The following is a 22577-nucleotide window of genomic DNA, read 5'->3' as shown; positions in this document are numbered from 1 at the left end:
AAGAGGCAGTGGTGAGACCGAGCAAACAGCGTAGCAAAAGAGAGAGCAGTGGGCAAAAGCAGGTCACCCGCCGCCAAGAGAGTCCGTCTGCTATTGGCCACCGCCATCTGGGACCCAGCACCCCAAAGGCAGCTTCAAGGAGTTCCATGGCGTGGCAGTTCTTCAAACAATGTGCTGACGACAAGACCCGAGTGGTTTGCACCCTGTGCCATCAGAGCCTGAAGCGAGGCATTAAAGTTCTGAACCTTAGCACAACCTGCATGACCAGGCACCTGCATGCAAAGCATGAACTGCAGTGGAGTAAACACCTTAAAAACAAGGAACTCACTCAGGCTCCCCCTTCTACCTCTTCTGCTGCTGCCGCCTCGGCCTCTTCCTCCGCCTCTGGAGGAACGTTGGCACCTGCCGCCCAGCAAACAGAGGATGTGCCACCAACACCACCACCACCTCCGTCACCAAGCATCTCAACCATGTCACACGGCAGAGTTCAGCTCTCCATCTCACAAACATTTGAGAGAAAGCGTAAATTCCCACCTAGCCACCCTCGATCCCTGGCCCTGAATGCCAGCATTTCTAAACTACCGGCCTATGCAATGCTGTCATTCAGGCTGGTGGACACAGACAGCTTCAAACAGCTCATGTCGCTTGATGTCCTACAGTATGTTGTTCCCAGCCGCCACTACTTCTCCAAGAGAGCCGTGCCTTCCCTGCACAACCAAGTATCCGATAAAATGAAGTGTGCACTGCGCAACGCCATCTGTGGCAAGGTCCACCTAACCACAGATACGTGGACCAGTAAGCACGGCCAGGGACGCTATATCTCCCTAACTGCACACTGGGTAAATGTAGTGGCGGCTGGGCCCCAGGCGAAGAGCTGTTTGGCGCACGTCCTTCCGCCGCCAAGGATCGCAGGGCAACATTCTTTGCCTCCTGTTGCCTTCTCCTCCTACTCTGCTTCCTCCTCCTCTTCTTCCACCTGCTCATCCAGTCAGCCACACACCTTCACCACCAACTTCAGCACAGCCCGGGGTAAACGTGAGCAGGCCATTCTGAAACTCATATGTTTGGGGGACAGGCCCCACACCGCACAGGAGTTGTGGCGGGGTATAGAACAACAGACCGACGAGTGGTTGCTGCCGGTGAGCCTCAAGCCCGGCCTGGTGGTTTGCTATAATGGGCGAAATCTCGTCGCAGCTCTGGGACTAGCCGGTTTGACGCACATCCCTTGCCTGGCGCATGTGCTGAATTTGGTGGTGCAGAAGTTAATTCACAACTACCCCGACATGTCAGAGCTGCTGCATAAAGTGCGGGCCGTCTGTGCGCGCTTCCGGCGTTCACATCCTGCCTCTGCTCGCCTGTCTGCGCAACAGCGTAACTTCGGCCTTCCCGCTCACCGCCTCATATGCGACGTGCCCACCAGGTGGAACTCCACCTTGCACATGCTGGACAGACTGTGCGAGCAGCAGCAGGCTATAGTGGAGTTTCAGCTGCAGCACGCATGGGTCAGTCGCACTGCGGAACAGCACCACTTCACCACCAATGACTGGGCCTCCATGCGAGACCTGTGTGCCCTGTTGCGCTGTTTCCAGTACTCCACCAACATGGCCAGTGGCGATGACGCCGTTATCAGCGTTACAATACCACTTCTATGTCTCCTTGAGAAAACACTTAGGGCGATGATGGAAGAGGAGGTGGCCCAGGAGGAGGAGGAGGAAGGGGGGTTATTTTTAGCACTTTCAGGCCAGTCTCTTCGAAGTGACTCAGAGGGAGGTTTTTTGCAACAGCAGAGGCCAGGTACAAATGTGGCCAGCCAGGGCCCACTACTGGAGGACGAGGAGGACGAGGATGAGGAGGAGGTGGAGGAGGATGAGGATGAAGCATGTTCACAGCGGGGTGGCACCCAACGCAGCTCGGGCCCATCACTGGTGCGTGGCTGGGGGGAAACGCAGGACGATGACGATACGCCTCCCACAGAGGACAGCTTGTCCTTACCTCTGGGCAGCCTGGCACACATGAGCGACTACATGCTGCAGTGCCTGCGCAACGACAACAGAGTTGCCCACATTTTAACGTGTGCGGACTACTAAGTTGCCACCCTGCTGTATCCCCGGTACAAAGACAATGTGCCCACCTTACTTCCTGCACTGGAGCGTGATAGGAAGATGCGCGAGTACAAGCGCACATTGGTAGACGCGCTACTGAGAGCATTCCCAAATGTCACAGGGGAACAAGTGGAAGCCCAATGCGAAGGCAGAGGAGGAGCAAGAGGTCGCCAACGCAGCTGTGTCACGGCCAGCTCCTCTGAGGGCAGGGTTAGCATGGCAGAGATGTGGAAAAGTTTTGTCAACACGCCACAGCTAACTGCACCACCACCTGATATGGAACGTGTTAGCAGGAGGCAACATTTCACTAACATGGTGGAACAGGACGTGTGCACACCCCTCCACGTACTGACTGATGGTTCGGCCCCATTCAACTTCTGTGTCTCCAAATTGTCCACGTGGCCAGAGCTAGCCTTTTATGCCTTGGAGGTGCTGGCCTGCCCGGCGGCCAGCGTTTTCCCTGAACGTGTATTCAGCACGGCAGGGGGCGTCATTACAGACAAACGCAGCCGCCTGTCTACAGCCAATGTGGACAAGCTGACGTTTATAAAAATGAACCAGGCATGGATCCCACAAGACCTGTCCATCCCTTGTGCAGATTAGACATTAACTACCTCCCCTTAACCATATATTATTGTACTCCAGGGCACTTCCTCATTCAATCCTATTTTTATTTTCATTTTACCATTATATTGCGGGGCAACCCAAAGTTGAATGAACCTCTCCTTTGTCTGGGTGCCGGGGCCTAAAAATATCTGACAGTGGCCTGTTCCAGTGTTGGGTGACGTGAAGCCTGATTCTCTGCTATGACATGAAGCCTGAATCTCTGCTATGGGACCTCTCTCCTCTGTCTGGGTGCCAGGGCCTAAATATCTGACAATGGACTGTTCCAGTTTTGGGTGACGTGAATCATGATTCTCTGCTATGACATGAAGCCTGAATCTCTGCTATGGGACCTCTCTCCTCTGTCTGGGTGGCAGGGCCTAAATATCTGACAATGGACTGTTCCAGTTTTGGGTGATGTGAAGCATGATTCTCTGCTATGACATGAAGCCTGAATCTCTGCTATGGGACCTCTCTCCTCTGTCTGGGTGCCAGGGCCTAAATATCTGACAATGGACTGTTCTAGTTTTGGATGACGTGAAGCATGATTCTCTGCTATGACATGAAGCCTGAATCTCTGCTATGGGACCTCTCTCCTCTGTCTGGGTGCCGGGGCCAAAATATCTGACAATGGAATGTTCCAGTTTTGGGTGAAGTGAAGCTTGATTCTCTGCTGACATGAAGCCTGAATCTCTGTTATGGGACCTCTCTCCTCTGTCTGGGTGCCGGGGCCTTAATATATGACAATGGACTGTTCCAGTTTTGGCTGACGTGAAGCCTGATTCTCTGCTATGACATGAAGACTGATTCTCTGCTGACATGAAGCCTGATTCTCTGCTATGGGACCTCTCTCCAATTGATATTGGTTAATTTTTATTTATTTTATTTAAATTTTAATTCATTTCCCTATCCACATTTGTTTGCAGGGGATTTAACTACATTTTGCAGCCCTCTAGCCCTTTCCTGGGCTGTTTTACAGCCTTTTTAGTGCCGAAAAGTTCGGGTCCCCATTGACTTCAATGGGGTTCGGGTTCGGGTTCGGGACGAAGTTCGGGTCGGGTTCGGATCCCAAACCCGAACATTTCCGGGAAGTTCGGCCGAACTTCTTGAACCCGAACATCCAGGTGTTCGCTCAACTCTACTCAAGACATATGAGAATAGGATCCTGTTACTTTAACAATTATAGTTTCTGTCTCCTATACCAGGCATGCTCAAACTCTACATGTCTTTGTACAAAAATAGAAAAGAGATGATGGAACCATAATCTAAATACATGGTTTATCCTACAATGTGCTGATCTTACATTAAATATCACATTCTTCTGTATATACCTATGTATACCTTATAATAATTATGTCATACGTTGACTCATAGTAATTAGGGATGAGCGAACCCGAACTGTATAGTTCGGGTTCTTACCGAATTTTGGGGTGTTCGTGACACGGACCCGAACCCGAACATTTTCGTAAAAGTTCGGTGTTCGGCGCTTTCTTGGCGCTTTTTGAAAGGCTGCAAAGCATCCAATCAACAAGCATCATACTACTTGCCCCAAGAGGCCATCACAGCCATGCCTACTATTGGCATGGCTGTGATTGGCCAGTGCAACATGTGACCCAGCCTCTATTTAAGCTGGAGTCACGTAGCGCAGCACGTCACTCTGCTCTGATCAGTGTAGGGAGAGGATGCAGCTGCTGCTGTTAGGGCGAGATTAGGCAGGGATTTAGTCTTCAAAAACAATTACTGAAGTGATCGATGTACAGCTGTGTATCATTCAACCTCTGCTATTTAATTGCTCACTGTTTTAAGGCTGCCCAGTGCTTTTTTCTGTCACTTTTTTCTGGGGTGATCGGCGGCCATTTTGTGTCTTGTGGTGCGCCAGCACAAGCTGCCACCAAGTACATTTAACCATCAATTTTTTTTTTATTTTTTTTTTGCTATATCCTACATCAGGGGCTTGCTTGGCTGTGCTTGCTATTTTATTGAGGGGTGAAATACAATTGCCAAAATAGCAGTACCCTAAATCTGGTGTTTCAGCTGTGGCTAGCCAATTGTAATACTGTCTGCTGTCTGGCAAAGGATATATTTTTTTCTGGGTTGAAATACAATTCCCAACTTAGCAATTCCCTAAATCAGTGGTTTCTGCTGTATCAGGCCAAATTTAAATCTATCCATAAAAGGGTATATTAGATTGAAGGTGCGGATAGGTTCATTCTCAATAACCTCAAACGCTACCGTGCATCTCCAAGTCTAATTCTGTCCGTAAACATATACCTGTCATCCACCGCCTAAATACTAGGCCTACAATTTATATTCAGCTAAATCTGTGGTTACTGCTGTGCCTGTATTAGTGTAATACGGTACCTAAATAGATAGCCAGATAGTGTTAGGTGCCTGTAAAAAAAGGCCTGAATTTGAATTCAATACATTGGGCTAAATAATTTTTTTCTTATTGTGGTGAACGGTAACAATGAGGAAAACATCTAGTAAGGGACGCGGACGCGGACATGGTCGTGGTGGTGTTAGTGGACCCTCTAGTGCTGGGAGAGGACGTGGCCGTTCTGCCACAGCCACACGTCCGAGTGTACCAACTACCTCAGGTCCCAGTAGACGCCAGAATTTACAGCGATATTTGGTGGGGCCCAATGCCGTTCTAAGAATGGTAAGGCCTGAGCAGGTACAGGCATTAGTCAATTGGGTGGCCGACAGTGGATCCAGCACGTTCACATTATCTCCCACCCAGTCTTCTGCAGAAAGAGCACAGATGGCGCCTGAAAACCAAGCCCATCAGTCTGTCACATCACCCCCATGCATATCAGGGAAACTGTCTGAGCCTCAACTTATGCAGCAGTCTCTTATGCTGTTTGAAGACTCTGCTGGCAGGGTTTCCCAAGGGCATCCACCTAGCCTTTCCCCAGCGGTGGAAGACATAGAATGCACTGACGCACAACCACTTATGTTTCCTGATGATGAGGACATGGGAATACCACCTCAGCACGTCTCTGATGATGAAACACAGGTGCCAACTGCTGCGTCTTTCTGCAGTGTGTAGACTGAACAGGAGGTCAGGGAGGAAGACTGGGTGGAAGACTATGCAGGGGACAATGAGGTCCTAGACCCCACATGGAATGAAGGTCGTGCCACTGACTTTCAGAGTTCGGACAAAGAGGCAGTGGTAAGACCGAGCCAACAGCGTAGCAAAAGAGGGAGCAGTGGGCAAAAGCAGAACACCCGCCGTCAAGAGAGTCCGCCTGCTACTGGCCGCCGCCATCTGGGACCGAGCACCCCAAAGGCAGCTTCAATGAGTTCCCTGGCATGGCAGTTCTTCAAACAATGTGCTGACGACAAGACCCGAGTGGTTTGCACGCTGTGCCATCAGAGCCTGAATCGAGGCATTAACGTTCTGAACCTTAGCACAACCTGCATGACCAGGCACCTGCATGCAAAGCATGAACTGCAGTGGAGTAAACACCTTAAAAACAAGGAACTCACTCAGGCTCCTCCTGCTACCTCTTCGCTGCTGCCTCGGCCTCTTCCTCCGCCTCTGGAGGAACGTTGGCACCTGCCGCCCAGCAATCAGAGGATGTACCACCAACACCACCACCTCCGTCACCAAGCATCTCAACCATGTCACACGGCAGCGTTCAGCTCTCCATCTCACAAACATTTGAGAGAAAGCGTAAATTCCCACCTAGCCACCCTCGATTCCTGGCCCTGAATGCCAGCATTTCTAAACTACTGGCCTATGAAATGCTGTCATTCAGGCTGGTGGACACAGACAGCTTCAAACAGCTCATGTCGCTTGCTGTCCCACAGTATGTTGTTCCCAGCCGCCACTACTTCTCCAAGAGAGCCGTGCCTTCCCTGCACAACCAAGTATCCGATAAAATCAAGTGTGCACTGCGGAACGCCATCTGTGGCAAAGTCCACCTAACCACAGATACATGGACCAGTAATCACGGCCAGGGATGCTATATCTCCCTAACTGCACACTGGGTAAATGTAGTGGCGGCTGGGCCCCAGGCAAAGAGCTGTTTGGCGCACGTCCTTCCGCCACCAAGGATCGCAGGGCAACATTCTTTGCCTCCTGTAGCCTCCTCCTCCTACTCGGCTTCCTCCTCCTCTTCTTCCACCTGCTCATCCAGTCAGCCACACACCTTCACCACCAACTTCAGCACAGCCCGGGGTAAACGTCAGCAGGCCTCAAGCCCGGCCTGGTGGTGTGCGATAATGGGCGAAATCTCGTCGCAGCTCTGGGACTAGCCGGTTTGACGCACATCCCTTGCCTGGCGCATGTGCTGAATTTGGTGGTGCAGAAGTTCATTCACAACTACCCTGACATGTCAGAGCTTCTGCATAAAGTGCGGGCCGTCCGTGCGCGCTTCCGGTGTTCAGATCCTGCCGCTGCTCGCCTGTCTGCGCTACAGCGTAACTTCGGCCTTCCCGCTCACCGCCTCATATGCGACGTGCCCACCAGGTGGAACTGTGCGAGCAGCAGCAGGCCATAGTGCAGTTTCAGCTGCATCACACATGGGTCAGTCGCACTGCGGAACAGCACCACTTCACCACCAATGACTGGGCCTCCATGCGAGACCTGTGTGCCCTGTTGCGCTGTTTTGAATACTCCACCAACATGGCCAGTGACGATGACGCCGTTATCAGCGTTACAATACCACTTTTATGTCTCCTTGAGAAAACATTGAGGCTGGGTTCAGACCTGAGCGTTTTTGATATGCGCGTTTTACGCGCGTTTTTGACGCGCGTTTTAGGCGCGTTTTTGTGAGCGTTTTTGCCCATAGCCAACGCGCGTTTTACGCGCGTTTGTATGATGGACAGCAGTGTTGACCTATGAAAATCAGGCCCTGGCTATATGAAGAAAGGTGTCTAATGATAGAGATATGCAGCTGTGGAATTTCATGGGTTTTGGGAGAGTGGATTGTTTGCAGTCATGGAATTTTCCCAAAGGCGACCAATTGCGGCAATTGTTGCAGCAATACATCTTGGACGTTTGCGGCGAAGGAGAGAGAGCAGGCGACGCTTCTGGGTCCATCCTGTCATTGCCAATCGAACTGAAAGGGGACAGTTTTGGGCACTGTACGTGGGCCTCCGGGCCCATGAGGACAAATTTTTTTCATACACGCGGATGTCCATCACCAGGTTTGTACATATACAATACTTATAGTAGTGTGGTTGCAATTGTGAAGGTACTAGTTGTAGTATTTTGTGAATGTTAACCCTCGCCATTTGGGTTTGGAACAGCTTTGATGAGCTCCTGGGGTTGTTGGGCACCCATTTAGAACGTGAGGACACCTTCATGCGGGACAGTATCCCACCCGCGGAAAGACTGATTATTACTTTGCGGTAAGTAGACTCTAATAATAGTGGCCTTATAAAAGCATTTGCATTGTGTGGTGCCTGGATATTAGTGTGGCCTTTTGTTTTTTTCCACGGTTGGTTGGGACGTTTGTTTGTTTTAACGGGGGGTGGATTTGATGTGTATGCTTTTGAAATTTGACATATAGATACCATACTTACCTAGTTTACGCACATTTTACCATACGGACCCACTCCATTCAAAATAAGAGTCACACAAACTTGGCAAATGAATTTAATTTTGGAAAATGGTACCAAACATGGTCCAGTTCCTCAAATAATGCAGATAGTGTGTTTGAACAGAAACAACAAAACTGTTTGGCTAACGACCGTCGGCAAGTTTCAACCACCACAAAAAAAAGACAAACAAACCCGACCCACAAAATCAAGACCCAACAAATTTATAAATTGTGGTAATGGGGAAAGCTCAAATGTGGCTCCGGATCCCGCATGGCCTCTCTGAGTCCACCCGAATGCTGGCCAGATAGCATTGGAGCGGTGGTGGAGGGGTTGTTGCCCATGCTGGTGGAGGGATAGCTGTAAGAGGAGTGGGGTTGTGTGTGCCATGTGTCGTGAGGGTGTGGGATGTTAGTTTGGGGGTATGTTTGAGAGGTGTATGTGTGAGTGGGTGGTGGATGTTGTGGTGGATGTTGTGGTGGATGTTGTGGTGGATGTTGTGGTGGATGTTGTGGTGGATGTTGTGGGGCATTGCTGGCCTGTGTGATGTCTGAACCTGGGATGAAGCTGTCAAGCACCCGAGTTAATGTGGCCCTAGCTTCGCTGATGCGATTTCTGGGGACTTGCAGCATTTTCTCCTCCAAACTTAAGAGGAACAGGCCATCACACGACAGTTTGGGGGCAGGATGGGCAAGCGCATCCAGGCAAGCTATCAGCCGGTCCTCCTGGCGTGATGGTCTTCTCCGTTTTTGGCGGTGAACCCTGATGTTTTCCGGTTCCGCAACAGGTGGTGCAGGCTGTGTGGGGGTTTGGAATGTAGGGGTGGGATCGGGTGGTGGAGGACTTAGTGGCCCCGTTGATGCACAGGCCTCACTGTCTCGGTTGCCCTCACCGGCTTCCTCCTCCTGCTGTTGTGGCTGGGACCAGCTACTATGGGTGCTGTGAACATGAAAATATACATAAGTATGTGCAAGATTTGAAAGTGAATGCATGTCATACCACACCCTCTCCTGCATGTGTATGCACTGGACTCGCCTACGCATTTCTGTGCATGGGATCAGAAATGACATTTGGTCGGCGTGCACATAGCTCGACCGTGCACCTGGAGAAGCTCCACTCCTCTGCTCCCTCTCCTTTCGCCGATGGCGAACAAAAGCATCTTTTAGGCTCTTCCACTTGCTTTTCAACAGGTTGACTATATGAAACAAAAATGCATCATACTTTATTTAATATACATTTTAACTACCTTTTTTTACAGCTATCTAGCTACTGGCCACTCTTTGATCAGTCTTCACTACACCTTCCTGATTGGGAAATCCACAGCCAGTGTAATCGTGAAGGAAACCTGCTTCGCCATTTGGCATGTCCTACATGCTGCTGTCATGGGCCAACCAAACAAGGAGGAGTGGCTGAAAATATCGGAAACTTTTCAGCTAACATGCAATTTCCCAAACTGTGTAGGAGCAATTGACGGCAAACACATCCGCGTTCTGAAGCCAATGAAGAGTGGCAGTCAGTTCTTTAATTATAAAAAATACTTTTCTATAGTTCTTTTTGCGGTATGTGATGCTAACTATTGTTTCCGTTACATCGATGTGGGTTCCTATGGCAGCAGCTCGGACTCTGCTGTCTTTGCCCATTCAGACTTTGGACAAATGCTCAGTAATTCCCTTGACCTTCCCGGGAACACCACACTGCCTGGCACCACTTCTCCGTCTATGCCATTTGTTTTTGTAGGGGATGAGGCATTTGCTCTAGGTGAGCATCTTATGAGGCCATACTCCAGCCGTGGTCTCTCCATTGTGCGCCGTGTTTTTAATTATCGTCTGACAAGAGCACGCAGGGTGGTGGAATGTGCATTCGGTATCTTAGCCAACAAATGGCGAGTTCTGCATTCACCCATACATCTTAAATTGGAGACCGCCATCTCGGCTGTGAAGGCAGCATGTGCTCTTCACAATTTTGTCAGAGAAAGGGATGGCTTCAATTTTGAGCATTCTTTGAGCCATTCCATGGAGAGTACTATTCGCAGCGGTGTTCGTGGGACCACACATGGTGCTGCTATTCGGGACCAGTTCACTGCATATTTCATGTCACCACAGGGGGAGTTACCTTGGCAAATGCAAGCCATATAATGTTCAAATATGTTGGTTTATCACCCAGCAAAGACTGATTCGTTTTCAGTTATTATTCCATTTTAGTTTATTGGATTAGTGTAATGCCTGCATTAAAAAATTTGACGAGTGAATGTGTGCAATGGCCTTTTTTGACCTATATAGTGGCCCTTGTAGAAGCCCCAATAGTGCCCACCAATACTCCTACATTAACAAGGGAAAACAATGGGGGCGGAATTCGGGGTCCCATTTATGGGCCCAATACTCGGCCATTAACCAGGGAAATCAATGTGGGCGGAATTAGGGGTCCCATTTATGTGGCCAATACTGGGACTGAACACATACACTCACCTATAATGTGCCAGTGCTGCAATAGCCCACAAGCACAATAATGTTTAACCGTCGACAATATCCATATCAACTTTATACCACCAATCCGACCCACAAATGTAGGCCACAATTTGAATTTCCAATACATTTCCAGATTGGAACAGCACCATCTGGCGAAACACAGTGGAACAAGTGCAAATTGAGCATACTGCCCCACTACATTGTGCCAGAATGTGGGTGACGGGAAACATTGACTGCCCATATACTAGAACAGGGAGGGTGAAGCTGCAGCCCTCCAGCTGTAGCAAAACTACAACTCCATGCATGCCTGGACAGGCTACAGCAAGTCAAATACAGCACAGCATATTGGGAGTTGGAGTTAGACCACAGCTGGAGGGCTGCAGGTAGAGCTGGGCTGGACTATTACATATATAGTTTTTACACCAGTGCACACAAGGAGTTCCTTTTTACACTCAGAACACACATGTCAATACCTTGCCCTTCTTTTGCAGTTTTTGATAAGCTCATCCACTGTGGCCAGATGGTACGGCCAATGTCCTCCCATGCCTGTTTCCTGCTTATCCTGTTTTTGAAATTGGCATCCTGGATGTCATACAGGCAGCGTTTTGAACGCACAAGCCTGATCACAGTCTCACTATCACAGCCTGCTTCCTCCATGTTGCTCATGCTGCACATTAGCCTCTCACTAGGGGGTGTGTCCTTTTATGGCCTGTTGCTATGTGCCAAACGCGCGTTCGTAGGCGCGTTTGTATGGTTAGAAACGCTCAAAAAAGCATATATGCGCGTTCCTATGCTTTCCTATGGGCGCAAACGCGCGACAAACGCGATGTAAAACGCCCCAAAGAAGCTCAAGTACTTGTTTGAGCGTAGGGCGTTTTACAGCGCGTTTTTCAGCGCTGTAAAACGCTCAAGTGAGAACCAGGGCCATAGGGAAGCATTGGTTTTCATGTGTTGAGCGTTTTACAGCGCTGAAAAACGCGCTGTAAAACGCTCAAGTGTGAACCCAGCCTTAGGGCAATGATGGAAGAGGAGGTTGCCCAGGAGGAGGAGGAGGAGGAGGAAGAGGGGTCATTTTTAGCACTTTCAGGCCAGTATCTTCGAAGTGACTCAGAGGGAGGTTTTTTGCAACAGCAGAGGCCAGGTACAAATGTGGCCAGACAGGGCCCATGTCACGGCTAAGGATGGGGGAAATCCTCAGCCGTGCGATGCCAGATGATGTTAGGCTGCTCGGCCAGGAAGACAGGATTAGGGAGCAGGTCACCTCCTACAGCGGCAATACAAAACTACAACGTGTTGCCCGCGGCAACCACAAGTGAGGCAGCACACTAGCGGCCCTCACCTGTGGTGGAAACACCAGAACCAAACCGCAGGCAACCGCATGCGGTTCAGGAGTCACGACCATGACCATGGCCGTGACACTCCCACCCCTCAAAGCCCCCCCACCAAAAAAAGGAAACTGGTGAGAGACTAACACAAGGGGATAGGAGAAGGGAACGTCCACTCTCAGGACATGGTTCCCAGAAAGTCGTTGTCAGCTGCATCCTCTCCCAGCACACAACACAGCCAGTCCGACGAGGCCTGCAGCCCACACCAGCGACACAAGAATGTACCCCTTCCGCAGACGGCGGTATATGCTTCACCCTCTTTCGAGGGACGAATACTCCCACCCCTCAAAGCCCCTCCCAACAACAAAAGGGGAAGGTTGGTGAGGCACAAAAACAATGGGAGGGGGGGAGGGGAATAACAAACAAGGAGATACCAGCACGGACACGGTGAAAAAGGAATGGCGGGGAATGCCACTCACCGCGCCGTAACCGGTGATACCCCTATAACGCTCTCCCTCCGGAGAACGCGCTTGCACCCCTTCCGCAGATGGCGGTACATGCTGCCCCCTCTTTCGAGGGACGCCACGTGAGAAGCGACTGTGGTCATACTGTCACGGCTAAGGATGGGGGAAATCCTCAGCCGTGCGATGCCAGATGATGTTAGGCTGCTCGGCCAGGAAGACAGGATTAGGGAGCAGGTCACCTCCTACAGCGGCAATACAAAACTACAACGTGTTGCCCGCGGCAACCACAAGTGAGGCAGCACACTAGCGGCCCTCACCTGTGGTTGAAACACCAGAACCAAACCGCAGGCAACCGCATGCGGTTCAGGAGTCACGACCATGACCATGGCCGTGACAGCCCACTACTGGAGGACGAGGAGGACGAGGATGAGGATGAAGCATGTTCACAGCTGGGTGGCACCCAACGCAGCTCAGGCCCATCACTGGTGCGTGGCTGGGGGGAAACGCAGGACGATGACGATATGCCTCCCACAGAGGACAGCTTGTCCTTACCTCTGGGCAGCCTGGCACACATGAGCGACTACATGCTGCAGTGCCTGCGCAATGACAGCAGAGTTGCCCACATTTTAACGTGTGCGGACTACTGGGTTGCCACCCTGCTGGATCCCCGGTACAAAGACAATGTGCCCACCTTACTTCCTGCACTGGAGCGTGATAGGAAGATGCGCGAGTACAAGCGCATGTTGGTAGACGCGCTTCTGAGAGCATTCCCAAATGTCACAGGGGAACAAGTGGAAGCCCAACGCGAAGGCAGAGGAGGAGCAAGAGGTCGCCAACGCAGCTGTGTCACGGCCAGCTCCTCTGAGGGCAGGGTTAGCATGGCAGAGATGTGAAAAAGTTTTTTCACCACGCCACAGCTAACTGCACCACCACCTGATATGGAACGTGTTAGCAGGAGGCAGCATTTCACTAACATGGTGGAAAAGTACGTGTGCACACCCCTCCACGTACTGACTGATGGTTCGGCCCCATTCAACTTCTGGGTCTCCAAATTGTCCACGTGGCCAGAGCTAGCATTTTATGCCTTGGAGGTGCTGGCCTGCCCGGCGGCCAGCGTTTTGTCTGAACGTGTATTCAGCACGGCAGGGGGCGTCATTACAGACAAACGCAGCCGCCTGTCCACAGCCAATGTGGACATGCTGATGTTCATAAAAATGAACCAGGCATGGATCCCACAGGACCTGTCCATCCCTGGTGCAGATTAGACATTTATAACTACATCCCCTTAACAATATATTCTTGTACTCCAGGGCACTTCATTCAATCCTCTTTTTTTAATTTTACCATTATATTGCGGGGCAACCCAAAGTTGAATGAACCTCTCCTCCGTCTGGGTGCCGGGGCCTAAATATCTGACAGTGGCCTGTTCCAGTGGTGGGTGACATGAAGCCTGATTCTCTGCAATGGGATCATTCTCCTCTGTCTGGGTGCCGGGGCCTAAATATCTGACAGTGGCCTGTTCCAGTGGTGGGTGACATGAAGCCTGATTCTCTGCAATGGGACCTCTCTCCTCTGTCTGGGTGCCGGGGCCTAAATATCTGACAGTGGCCTGTTACAGTGGTGGGTGACATGAAGCCTGATTCTCTGCAATGGGACCTCTCTCCTCTGTCTGGGTGCCGGGGCCTAAATATCTGACAGTGGCCTGTTCCAGTGTTGGGTGACATGAAGCATGATTCTCTGCTATGACATAAAGCCTGATTCTCTGCTATGGGACCTCTCTCCTGTCTGGGTGCCGGGGCCTAAACATATCTGACAGTGGCCTGTTCCAGTGTTGGGTGACATGAAGCATGATTCTCTGCTATGACATGAAGCCTGATTCTCTGCTATGGGACCTCTCTCCTCTGTCTGGGTGTCGGGGCCTAAAAATATCTGACAATGTCCTGTTCCAGTGGTGGGTGACATGAAGCCTGATTCTCTGCTATGACATGAAGCCTGATTCTCTGCTATGGGACCTCTCTCCAATTGATATTGGTTAATTTTTATTTATTTTATTTTTATTTTTATTCATTTCCCTATCCACATTTGTTTGCAGGGGATTTACCTACATGTTGCTGCCTTTTGCAGCCCTCTAGCCCTTTCCTGGGCTGTTTTACAGCCTTTTTAGTGCCCAAAAGTTCGGGTACCCATTGACTTCAATGGGGTTCGGGTTCGGGGTGAAGTTAGGGTCGACATCGGATCCCGAACCCGAACATTTCCGGGAAGTTCGGCAGAACTTCTGGAACCCGAACATCCAGGTGTTCGCTCAACTCTATTTATGACCTTTTAGTAAATTAGAGATAAGGTTTATTAGATGACTGGCATAAAGTGAGAGTGAGAATACCAGTCGCACAGTTAAAAAAAACAGTTAACTGTTTGTGATATAATGGCTCAATATTTTCTAAAAAAGGCCAATTAAAAATATGATTTTTAGCCAAAAATGAGTAAAATGCAATCATAAATAAAAATTACCTCCAAAGGTGTACATAGCTTTTAAAGAACACCAGTTATCCTAATTGGTAGGATTCCAAGGACCTGAGTCACCTATTTATGTTTAGAAAATATTTTGTCATCTAATGTAACTCTCAAAATCATCAGAAATAGCAGAGTAACACATGAATGCAGGATCAGACTGCAACCATAGAGACACATATCATGTGTCAGCACAGGAGATGTGTACACAAAATACTGTAATAGAAGATTTTTAATCAAGACTATTAGTAAAACACCTTGCTTAGAGTAGAGAGAACCATGTTACAAACATATCACTGTAATTTAAGTAATGGAAAACTGATCCAAAGGAATCCATGTTTTCCTAAGCATGTAGCACATCATTTTAATTTTTATAACAATAGTAATAAATGGGATCAGTTGATAGATATTTTGTGATGCAAAATTACACCTAAAACAGGGAAGTGGAAATTAATCAATCCTAGATCTCCATTTCCATTATCATCTGTTCCCTTGAGAAACGGAATGGAGTCAGCCCTTCACACAGTTGGCCAAGCTCAGTTCGGAGACTCTCATCTGCATATAGGATACAGATTACACTGCTCCCTGCCGGTGATGCTTGTACTCCAATCTTCAACTGCTCTACAACATGAACCTTGGCACAAGATGGGTCATTTCCAAACATGTCAATATCTAGACGGTGTACTCCCTCTGCAAAAGGCACTGGATATGGAGGGGTACCAAGGCTGAGAAATCCTTCTAGATAGGCATGGGTACCATCACAGCTGGTTGTGACCTTAGAAGAGGAAGCTGTGCTAATCAAATCCCCAGGATGTGAATAAATCCAGACAATCTGTCGTTTCAGTATAAGATTTAGGTTGGACTTAGCAGTGGTAAGAGGAAGCCAGCCTTGAACTAGTAAACCACCAGGAAGCAGTTGTTGTCTTGTTTTAGACTCCTCAAAGAATCCGAGAATTTCTTTTGGTTCCAGAACAGATAGGTCTTTGGAGCTGTCCAAATTGTTAATTCGAGATTCCAGTAACTTAAGTTTCATTTCCAATTGATCAGTAGGAATGAATACAGACATCACAGCCTAATGGGGAACACAATGGACAGAGAAAAGTAGTTTGAATTAGGAAGATGCAATTGAAAAAAATAAATGGTTAGAAAGACAGAACAAGGAGACTATATGTAAAATAAGATGCCAAAATAGAGAAAAGAAGCAAAAATATAGTGTTATCACTGTAAAAGATTTATAAGAGCAGTTACTGGTAACGTGGATGTTCATCAGTAAGAAGAATTCTCTGCAGCTGTTGAGGGAGGAAGCAGAACTTCATTTTCCAGTTCTCCTTGGAGCAGTAAGTAACGGACATTTGGTTTTGCAAAGGATGACTTACTGAGAGGCAGTTAGACTGGTAAAGCAACACGACTGATTATTAAAGGGGTTTTTCAAGATTATTTAACTGATGACCTATCCTCTGGATAGGTCATCAGTATCTGGATTAGTAGGGGTCCGCAAGAGATAAATTCTCCTGCATACCTTGCTAGCTCCTACCAAGGTGGAGGCACTACATTACTAAAGAAGAAGAGAAATGTAAAATTCCCCTTTATGCTGGAGACTTAGACATGGGGTGTGACAATAGAAAATAAGGATGAACAAATTTCTTGAACTTTGTGTCCGATTTGCGGAATCTTAAAAAAAAATGATTCATGTCCGAATAATTCAGCACGCATCGATGTTGCTCCAATTCCCTGAAAATTAGTATATGACACCCTCTAGTCTCCTAGGACTCCTTTTTAGGAAGAGATGCTATATTTTTGTATTTTTTTTTTTTTATGCAAAGAGTTATCTCCCAAGGAGGATATAATCTCGCTAGCGCCACCCCTTAGAAGGGACTACCTTTAGTACAGAGTAGAATTCTGGCTGGGTGTAATGCCTTGAATTTGACTTAGGCACGGTGCTGAATTTCAATAAAGAGACCAGTCTTGTATGGAGACCTATTGGAAGTACTTCATGGTATGGAGACTTATTGGTAATGCTCCATGTCAAATTAATATACAGTATAAAGAAGTATCTCCTAAACAAGAGAATCATCTCTCTAGCGCCACCTCTTGGAAGTGGCTGGAGGCTCCATACAGGACTGGTCTCTATAAGGAGATTCAGCACCCTGCCTAAGCCGAGTTAAAGGGATTATCCATATCACAGCGCTCCCACCCCCATGTGCCCCCCCCCGACACTGGATGTTTTCATCCGTGTACAGGGAAAAGCATCAGCAGCACAGGGAGTGGGGAGCAGGGTAAATATATTCCCTGTGAGGGGCCAGGCACATGGGGGGAGCTGTTTATGATATTGGATAACTTGGATAACGCCTTTAATTTATAAAAAATTTTGCTCTTTGCTCTTATCTCTAAGATCTTGAATGTAATGACGGCAATAGCAAATAATGTGACACTGACATGTATAGCTATGGGTAATTGCATTTGCTCTGCTTTTTCATATTAGGAATCTTCCAAAAATCATCCCTTATTGGGGCAGATAGTGTTTACTCGCACACTATGTTATGGCTTGTTTGGAAAAAGCGTCCAAAAATTATGCAATGACAGGGGCTTAATGTCTACCTGTATTTAGGTTTGCACAAATGTTAATTTTCAAAATAAAGCATGGCTTTTTACACAAGCATCCAAATATTAGACCTTAACAGGGGTAGCATGCTTGCCTGTATTTATATACACACAAGCAGAAGTGCTAATTGTTAGAAGAAAGAGTAGTTTGTTCTGAACAAGCCTGAAAAAACTGTCCCTTTTAATTGGGAGCAGCAGCAGTACAGTGTGGATGTGGAAAGGGAAGACTAACTGTGGCATGTGAAGGCAATGGTTGCGACAGAAGTAAAAGCACAGCATGGAACAGACTGTAGATGTGTGTAGTAGTAGTAGTGGTGGCAACTGTGTAGCGATAATGGTAGTGGTAGTCAGGGTAAAGGAAGTGGCAGTATGGGACTAGCAGAAGGGAATAGCAGCTGTGGCGGTGACTGCAGCAGCAGCCATATGGTATCGTACATGATGGTAGGCAGGCAGGGACCGGCAGTGGTCTAACGGCTCAGCAGTCATATGTTATGGCAAATGATAGTAGGCAGGCAGACAGTGGCAGTGGCATGATGGTGGCAGCAGCAACCCTACGATACAGAACATGATGGTATGCAGGCAGACAGTGGCTTGATGAGTTACCATTAACAAAAGCAGATCTATTCATCAATCCTCACAGATCTATGCCTTGTTCATTTTGACAAAAGTGACGTTTTGAACACTGGTGGAGGACAACTTTGTCTATTTAGGTTCATGATGCCACCTGCCATGCTTAAAACCCTCTCTGAGATAACACTTGAGGCTAGACAAGACAGTACAGGGCCAGTTCCAGACACTCTTTATGTCTGCCATCTTAGAAGTCCATGGGGTGAGGGAACAGGGTATGTGCAAGGGAAAAGCCACAGTCAGGCAAAAGCTGCTGCTAAATATTCAATTTTACAGAAAAGTTATTACATTTTGGTGAAAGTGCGGGAACTGTGCCACTACGGATGCCTGGCTAGAAGTCTCAGTTATGGGATTAGGCAAATGCTGCCGCTAACTATTCCATTTTATAAAACAATGACATTTTAGCTAAGGCACAAAACTGCAGCATTTCAGATGCCTGGCCAGAAGTCTCAGTGATGCCAGCAACTTGGCTAGGTGGGAGTTCAGCTTGCCCACATGGTAACTGATGAATCAAGAATAGTCTTCTCATGGCAGCACATTATATTATGGATGTGTCATAAAGGAGTGGAGGAAGAGGTTGAGGAGGAGTCCAAGCAGGAGAAGAAGCAGCTGCTGATGATGATGACAAAGACTCATCTCTGATGTCTCCTCCTTGGCACCCTGATTCACCTCCCAAGTCTTATAAAACACACACTCATCATCATAGTCCTCATCCTCCCCGCCACTTTTATTAGACTGCAGTATCTCATGGTGGGCTCCTTGATCCCCCTCCCAACTCCTGGATTTGCGTTTGCCCAGAGTGCCACTGCCCCAACTGCCACCATCATGCTTACAGGTGCCATAACTGCTGCCACCAACATTTTTATTGCAGTTTTTTTGGGAGGTTTAGGCCATACGTTACCTCTGCTCTTCATGGCCACCACTGTCACTGCCCTCCTTCCTTGATGTTACCTCCTCCTCAGAACCCCAATCTGGCTTCTAGATCCTGACCAACACACAATCATTGCCATAGTCCTTAACCTCACCACTTTTATCAGACTGTGTAATGTCATCATGGACTCCTTGGTCCCCCTTTAAATTCCTTGCTCTGAATTTGCCCCAAGCGCTAGTAATGCTGCCACTGCCCCTACCATCACCACCACTGTGTATACTGCTGCTACTACCATCACCACCAACACAGCTATGCATGGGTTACCCTGTCTCCCCCTGAACCCACTTCTCATTGTCGTCCAAACACTGACTATTCTCACACAACTCATCAGCAGACTCTCTTGACCATATCCTGTAGTGCGTGGTGGTGTTTTGTTGCCTCATTTTAGGGGGAAAAAAATATGCCCCGATGGGAGGAAACAGAGTTGACAGAGAGGATGCAACTGAAAGGCTTCTCTGGGGTTGAAAGGAGGAGGAGCAGGAGGAATGCTGTGACCCTTGGCTTCAACGCATGGTGTCAGACTTAGAGGTGACCTCCATATCATCCTGCTGTGATTCAGAGGAGAAGTAAGACACCCACTTTACAATCCCATCTTCTTTGTCCTCAATAATAATATTGTGCCTTTCAAGAGCCAGAAGTGTTTCCTACTATTAATAATACTACTATTGGAAGTCTGGTGTTACTAGGCACATTCTGATTTTGGGAGGATGAGGCCTGGATCTTTCATTTTGTGCTTGTCTGTTTTCCAGACATTTTATTGTTAGGCCTATGAAAAGTCATGAGTTGCAGATTATTAAAAATTGTATAAGCAAAATTGCAAGTGTTTTTTCTAAAATTCTAAGTTAGAGGTACAATTAAATGCACCGAATCCCTCTCCTTCCACAAACACCAATGGTATTTAATGCAATATTTTTGATACACAACACATCTTTTTAACTGGATGATGTGATGCAGTTTGCCTTCACTAACACAGTTGTGAAAGAAACTTTTTCCAAAAAATAATGACTATTTTGGCAAGAATCTGTAATTACATAGTTAACATGGTTACATAATTAATATGGTTGAAAAAAGACATAAGTCCATCATGTTCAACCAAGGGATAGGTGGGGATGTGAATCCCAGAAGGAAGTGAGACTCAGATTTCTACACATTTTCATAAGCATTAATGTCATTTACTTTTAAGAATTCATCTAAACCCTTTATGTTAAACCGTCCACTGTTCCTGTTGTGACCAAGTCCTGAGAAAGTCTATTCCAGAGATTTACAGTTCTTACAGTAAAGAAGCTTTGATGAACTGAACTTTTTTTTCTCCAGCAAAATGGTGTTGTATGTGATTAATCTAAAACAACTCTCAAAAGCTTCAGATTCGTTTGGGGGATCCATTTTTTAAATTAGTAACAAACCTAGTTTATTACGAATTGATTCACTCATCCTTAATAGGAAGCATTAAAACAACATACAGTAAATAGATAGATAGATAGATAGCCATCTTGTTAATAATAAGTGAAAACAGTTGAACCTACCTTAGAGTTGATCACTTTGTATTTAGTCAACATAGCAGTTGGTGGATTCTCTGCCCGGGTCAGTCGAATTCTTTTAACCTCCGGGTGGTCAGAATGCAGAGTATCCAAGCAAAACCTCTGAATCAATCCAGCCACCCCACGTCCTTTTATCCAGGGGGCTACCCGAAGACCTTCCACCACAGCAGTAGTTCCATCATCAACTAGTATGAATGACTCAAAGCCCACCTGACGGTCCATAGGGAGAAGAGCAGGATGAGCATAGAGTAGATGACAGAGTTTCTAGTGTACAGGTGGGCCATTTATATGGATACACCTTAATAAAATGGGAATGGTTGGTGATATTAACTTCCTGTTTGTGGCACATTAGTATATGTGAGGGGGGAAACTTTTCAAGATAGGTGGTGACCATGGCGGCCATTTTGAAGTCGACCATTTTGAATCCAACTTTTGTTTTTTCAATAGGAAGAGGGTCATGTGACACAACAAACTTATTGTGAATTTCACAAGAAAAACAATGGTGTGCTTGGTTTTAACGTAACTTTATTCTTTCATGAGTTATTTACAAGTTTCTGACCACTTATAAAATGTGTTCAATGTGCTGCCCATTGTGTTGGATTGTCAATGCAACCCTCTTCTCCCACTCTTCACACACTGATAGCAACACCACAGGAGAAATGCTAGCACAGGCTTCCAGTATCCGCAGTTTCAGGTGCTGCACATCTCGTATCTTCACAGCATAGACAATTGCCTTCAGATGACCCCAAAGATAAAAGTCTAAAGGGGTCAGATCGGGAGACCTTGGGGGCCATTCAACTGGCCCACGACGACCAATCCACTTTCCAGGAAACTTTTCATCTAGGAATGCTCGGACCTGACACCCATAATGTGGTGCACTTACATAAAAGGGGATTTAGCCTTGGAAGGCAGAAGTAAAAAGTCCATGGTGGGCCCCTAATCCACCCATGATGACCATTAATTTTCTTATCTCAAACCAAACATAGTAACTCAAAGCTTGTCTACACTAGGACACTTTTTATTTCTCCTGCGGTGTTGCTATCAGTGTGTGAAGAGTGGGAGAAGAGGGTTGCATTGACAATCCAACACAATGGGCAGCACATTGAACACATTTTATAAGTGGTCAGAAACTTGTACATAACTCATGAAAGAATAAAGTTACATTAAAACCAAGCACACCATTGTTTTTCTTGTGAAATTCCCAATAAGTTTGATGTGTCACATGACCCTCTTCCTATTGAAAAAACAAAAGTTGGATTCAAAATGGCCGACTTCAAAATGGCCGCCATGGTCACCACCCATCTTGAAAAGTTTCCCCCCTCACATATACTAATGTTCCACAAACAGGAAGTTAATATCACCAACCATTCCCATTTTATTAAGGTGTATCCATATAAATGGCCCACCCTGTACTTTAAGGTCTTTACTAGAGATGAGCAAAATTCTTGAAATTCATTTTTGGGTCTGATTTTAATGAAGCATTAAAAAAAAACAATTTGGCTAAGAATTGATTCTACCTGCATCAAAAATGCTTTAATTGGCCTGAAAATTGTTATATGACACTCAGGTCTCCTTGGTCTCATTTTTTTCTCTCTTGTCTTTCTCTCTTTTTAAAAGGGGTTCTGCAGCTTTTTTCACTGATCGTTCACTTCAATGGAGCTTAGCTGCGCCCAGGCGAGTGATTCTAGTTATGACTTAACTGGGCAAAAGGTAAACATCAAGAAGGCCATGACAATACTGCCACTGTCTTCTCAAACAGCTTATCAGCTGGGGCCCCAGGTGTCGGATCCATGACAATCAGCCCAAAAAAAAAAAGCTGTAGAACCCCTTTAAGTCTTTTTCAATTTTTTTCCTCTCTCTCCCCCT

At 47.3% G+C, this 22577-nt stretch overlaps 1 protein-coding gene across 1 annotated transcript in view; it reads right to left on the bottom strand.

Moving 5' to 3' along the window:
• Window positions 1-15425: 15425 nt before the first annotated feature.
• LOC120987262 (histidine N-acetyltransferase-like) overlaps window positions 15426-22577 on the bottom strand; it is a 44016-nt gene continuing 36864 nt past the window's right edge. Inside the window, exons 3-4 of the mRNA XM_040415847.1 lie at window positions 20697-20921; window positions 15426-16086 (exon numbers count right to left, since the gene is read on the bottom strand). Of these exons, the coding sequence (XP_040271781.1) occupies window positions 15475-16086; window positions 20697-20921 (837 nt within the window). The 3' untranslated portion in view covers window positions 15426-15474. The remainder of the gene's footprint in view (window positions 16087-20696; window positions 20922-22577) is intronic.

Source organism: Bufo bufo, chromosome 1, assembly GCF_905171765.1.
Source record: "Bufo bufo chromosome 1, aBufBuf1.1, whole genome shotgun sequence".
Lineage (NCBI taxonomy): Eukaryota > Metazoa > Chordata > Amphibia > Anura > Bufonidae > Bufo > Bufo bufo.
This window is presented reverse-complemented; position numbering and strand designations above follow the sequence as displayed.